Here is a 5,007-nt window from a genome sequence, read left to right as displayed (position 1 = left end):
CCGCCATAACCTTCGATCGAACCGACCACCCAGAGAGCATCCCACAATCACGGAGATACCCGCTCATGGTCGACCCAATCGTTGGCACGAAGTGGCTCACCAAGGTACTGATGGATGGAGGTAGCGGCCTCAACATCATGTATGCCGAGATGCTCGAGGCCATAGGCATAGATTGAGCGTGAATCCGGCCGATCGGAGTGCCTTTCCACGGCATCGTGCCTAGAAAGCAGGCCATGCCACTTGGGCAGATCGATTTGCCTATCACCTTCAGGGGTCCATCCAACTATAGGACGGAGACCCTCATCTTCGAAGTGGTTGGGTTACATAGAACCTACCACGCCATCCTAGGACGACCATGCTACGCGAAGTTCATGGCCGTCCCCAACAACACCTACCTCAAGCTAAAGATGCCGGGCCCAGGTGGGATCATCACCGTTGGCACCTCCTTCCAGCATGCCTACGAATGCAAGGTCGAGTGCTGCGATCACACCGCAACAATCATCGCCTCCGAAGAGTTCACGGCCATCAGGAAGGAGGTTGCCGAAGAAGCACCCAACCCCAAGCGGTCGATCGGGTCTTTCGAGCCAGTGGAGGGCTCCAACGAGGTCCTCATAGACCCTAGTAGCCCTAAGGGCAAGGTGGTGCGCATCGACACCACACTTTCCTCCAAATAGGAAAGCGCGCTCATCGGCTTCTTCCACGCCAACAGAGACATCTTTGCGTGGAAACCCTTGGATATGCCGGGCATTCTAAGGGAGATCACATAGCATGCCTTGAAGATCCGCCTAGGCTCCAAGATAGTGAAGCAGCGCCTACGTCGCTTCGACGAGGGGAAATGTAGGACCATTAGCAAGGAGATCATGAAGCTTTTGGTGGTTGGATTCATCAAGGAGGTGTACCACCCTGAGTGGTTAGCCAATCCCGTTCTTGTACGAAAGAAGAGTGGGAAATAGAGGATGTGTGTTGACTACATAGGTCTCAACAAAGCATGCCCAAAGGATCTGTTTCCTTTGCCGCGCATAGATAAAATAGTCGACTCTACCTTAGGGTGCGAAACCCTTTACTTCCTTGATGCGTACTCTGGATACCATCAAATCACGATGAAAGAGTCTGACCAGCTCATGACATCTTTCATCACCCCCTTTGGATCATTCTGCTATGTCACGATGCCGTTCGGTCTAAAGAACACTGACCTCATCGGGTGGACCGTTGAGGCCTATGTGGACGACATCGTGGTCAAGTCTAGATGGGCTGACCAGCTCGTAGTCGACCTTGAGTAGACCTTCGCAAAACTCCAAGCAAATGGCATCAAGCTCAACCCCAAGAAGTGCATTTTCAGGGTCTCGAGGGGCATGCTGCTTGGTTTCCTCATCTTTGAGCGTGGCATCGAGGCCAACCCAGAGAAGATCTCGGCCATCGCAAGGATGGGCCTGATTCAGAACATAAAGGGGGTACAACAAGTTATATGGTGCCTCACCACGCTCAGCCGCTTCATCTCGTGCCTCAACGAATGAGGTTTCCCCCTTTACCGGCTTCTGAAGAAGGCCGACCACTTCGAATGGACGTCCAAGGCCTAGGAGGCACTTGACACGGTCAAGCAACTTCTGATGAAGGCTTCGATCCTAGTTCCTCCGATGGATGAAGAACCCCTTCTGCTCTACATCACGGCCACCAAGCAAGTGGTCAGCGCTACCCTGGTAGTAGAGCGAGACGAAGAGGGGCACACCCTCAAAGTATAGCGCCCCGTGTACTTCATTAGCGAGGTCCTATCCAATTTAAAGACCCGCTACCCCCAAATCCAGAAGGTCCTGTACGCCATCCTCATCACCAAGAGGAAGCTACGCCACTACTTCAAGTCACATCCGGTGATAGTCGTGACGTCCTTCCCCCTCAGCTAGGTCATCCAAAACCAAGATGCCACAGTAAGAATCATGAAGTGGGCACTCGAGCTGATGGATTAGGGCATTACGTATGCCTCCCAGATGGCCATCAAGTCCCAGGTGTTGGCTGATTTCATCGCAGAATGGACCAAGGTCCAAATGCCACCAACGGTTGTCGACCATGAGTACTGGACGGTGTACTTCGACAGATCGCTGATGAAGAAAGGCGTCGGCACGGGGCTGGTCTTCGGTTCGTTGCTCGGGGTACGCATGAGGTACATGGTTCACCTCCATTTCCCCTCCTCTAATAATCTGGCCGAATATGAGGCGCTCATCAATGGCCTGCGCATCGCCATCGAGCTGGGCATCCGACGCCTCGATGTCCGAGGTGACTCCCAACTGGTCGTCGACCAAGTCATGAAGGAGTCAAGTTGTCATGATGCCAAGATGGCTACATACTACCGAGAAGTCCTTCAGCTGGAGGACAAGTTCGACGGCCTCAAGCTCAACCACATTCCGAGGCGCCTCAACAAGGCAGCCGATGCATAGACAAAAGCGGCGTCTGATGTAACACCTCGGGTGTTTAAATATTAAAATCTGACATGTCATCATATGCATTGCAAAGCATTTGGCATTTGGTGAAAACTTTGAGATGCATACACTAATACAAGTTTATATTTATGGGGTATGTGTTGCATAGTATTGTTTGACTCAAGTTCAAAGTTTGTCTGGGTTTTGAATTTTTCGAGAAAACCCCGCTTTTCAACATGTAAACCCTACCCTGAAAATCCATTTCAAAATCTAAGCATATTTTGGGGTTGAGCCTTAAAGAAAAAGTGTAGAGCTTGACTAGTTAAGCAAAGTTTATCTTTGGAGTTTTTCAAGTTATTTGGAAAAACTAGGAGTAATTTAAAAAGGCGTAATTCGTTAAATATCCCCTATTTGAATTTAAAAGATCATTTCAAAATCTAGACTGAATTAGGAGATGGTTATAAAAGCAAAGTTGTAGAACTTTTGATTTTGAACAACTTTTATTTTTGGAGATTTTTGAGTTGTTATGAAAATTTGAGAGTAATTTGTGAAATTTGGCGAATGGCAATTCTGTAATTTTGATGAACAGTGTTCACCGCCGAAGCTACATTGCCGGCGAGCTTCGGTTGGCTTCCAGTCGCGTGCGTGGCCGTCTGGGCGTCGCGCTGGCGCGGTGAAGGCAACAACGCAGCTTCCTTGAGTTTCCTGGCCATCCTTTTTAGCCTGAGCCGCCATCGTCGTTGCCCTTCTCCCTTGCTCTGTTTTCCCGTCGCCGCTGCTCCACTCCGGTGAGCCCGTGCCGTCGTTGTCGTGCTCCACCGTCGCTGATAAGCTAGTCCCAGCTCCGCCTTAACCTTACGCGTCCAACTGACCCACCAATTCAGATTATCTCCACCGGAAACTCGCTGTCCACGTCTTTCTTCTTCGCGGCCGGCGACCTTCCCGTCGCAAGCGCATCTCCGTGGCCAGCGCCCTCCGGTGAGCTGCTGTCCTTGCTCTATGTACCTATGGCTTCGTCTCGATACTGTGGTGCTTACTCCATAGTTGGTTGTTCATTTTGACCACTGTAGTCGCCGGTACACCATCGCCGACGACGTTTTGCTCCGCCGTGCTCGCGCTGATCGTCGAACCCCCTTGCTGTTGCTCCTCCGGCTCGGTCTTTGGCTCCAACGCGTTCGGGGTGAGCTCCGGATGCTTCCTGTGTCCTTTGTTTAATTACTACCGCACTGGTGTCGCCAGCGTAGCATGGCCGTGCCGTCGTGTCCGCCATGGCCGCCGTGGTGCTTGGTCCAGTTAGTGTCGAGGCTCATTTGTGCCACCAATCGGAGCGTAGTGGTGTAGGGAACGTGGTAGTGCTTTCACCATCACCGTTAGTCTCACCGACGGCGAGAATTCGTCGGTCAGAGCCATCGCTGCCGTGGTCAACGTCGGAGGTTGAAGATGACATGTGGGACCCGGGTGTCAGTGACTCAGCGTTCTAAGTGGATTTTCTATTTTTCAGAATTAAATAAATAGTGCTGTAATTTGTTATTTTTATGTAGAATTATTTAGAGCTCCAAAAATTATCAATATTTTTGGGATTTTCAGTGACTCAACGTTCTAAGTGGATTTTCAATATTTTTGGGGTATTATAAAAATTGCTCAATTAATTAATAAATGACTTTCCATGATTTTTCTAGACTTAATTAATTATCCAAAAATTATGAAAATTGTTTTGCCACTTAGTTATCATGTAATGAACATTTACAAAAAATTTTAGCTCAACCAGAATAAGTTGATTTATTTCATAATTTTGAATTAAATAATTAATTCATAAAAGCAAATAGTAACCTTTAATGATTTAGGTTTTGTTTGAAATTTTGGATTGAGTGATGACCTTGGGTCATTAGTTGATGATGATCCTTGGCAATTGATGTATGTGTTATGAAAAAGATTTAGTTGTTTGACTTGCAACTGTACCGCGAAGGAAAGTTGTATTCAAATTGTTAATTTTGCATCCATCATCGAGCATCATGTTTCGTATTCCACATCATGTTAAACATGTCATTGTTATTACGTGTAGTGAACGAAGGTGAAAACGTGGTAGTTAATCAAGCTATTGAGGAGGTTAATCCGTCTGTTGAGGTCGGATCGAATCCTTGTGTAACGTCGCAGGAACCGGACTTTTCCGTCAACGAAGGCAAGCCCCGGATGCATACAACCCTACCTTGTGTTTTATAAATTAATTTCGCTTTTACTTTCCGTTACTGCATTAAGTGATTAGGAGTTAAGTAAGAGCCTAATTGGTGCATTACCACCCTTGTTATTCCATATTTACCATATTACCAGTTTTAAACTCGTATATGCCTAGTTTTGCTTAGCTATGCGTAGAACGATGAAAGTCGGGTGACTACCTGCCACCTGCAAGTTTTGAAATGGAACATTGGTTACTTATGATTATCATGTGATATGGAAATGTGGAGTAATAAATCTAGACCGGGTGGACTCGGTGAGTGTGAGCCACAAGACATGGAGGTCTTATGAGCGGGTTCTTTCCGCCTGTGTCGGTTAAGGCACGTCCGTTGTTGAATTGCATGAGGTGAGAATTTGTAGTACT

At 47.8% G+C, this 5,007-nt stretch overlaps 2 protein-coding genes across 2 annotated transcripts; both read left to right on the top strand.

Moving 5' to 3' along the window:
- The first annotated feature begins 233 nt into the window (after positions 1 to 233).
- On the top strand, positions 234 to 674 carry LOC136515450 (uncharacterized). The gene has a single exon (XM_066509030.1). The coding sequence runs from the start codon at positions 234 to 236 to the stop codon at positions 672 to 674; it is 441 nt and encodes a 146-aa protein (XP_066365127.1).
- Positions 675 to 1,982: 1,308 nt separating this feature from the next.
- On the top strand, positions 1,983 to 2,429 carry LOC136515449 (uncharacterized). Its single transcript, XM_066509029.1, has one exon. It carries the CDS (start codon positions 1,983 to 1,985, stop codon positions 2,427 to 2,429), a length of 447 nt encoding a protein of 148 aa, XP_066365126.1.
- The last annotated feature ends 2,578 nt before the right edge of the window (positions 2,430 to 5,007 follow it).

Source organism: Miscanthus floridulus, chromosome 17 (assembly GCF_019320115.1).
Source record: "Miscanthus floridulus cultivar M001 chromosome 17, ASM1932011v1, whole genome shotgun sequence".
In the NCBI taxonomy this organism is placed as follows: Eukaryota; Viridiplantae; Streptophyta; class Magnoliopsida; order Poales; family Poaceae; genus Miscanthus; species Miscanthus floridulus.
This window is presented reverse-complemented; position numbering and strand designations above follow the sequence as displayed.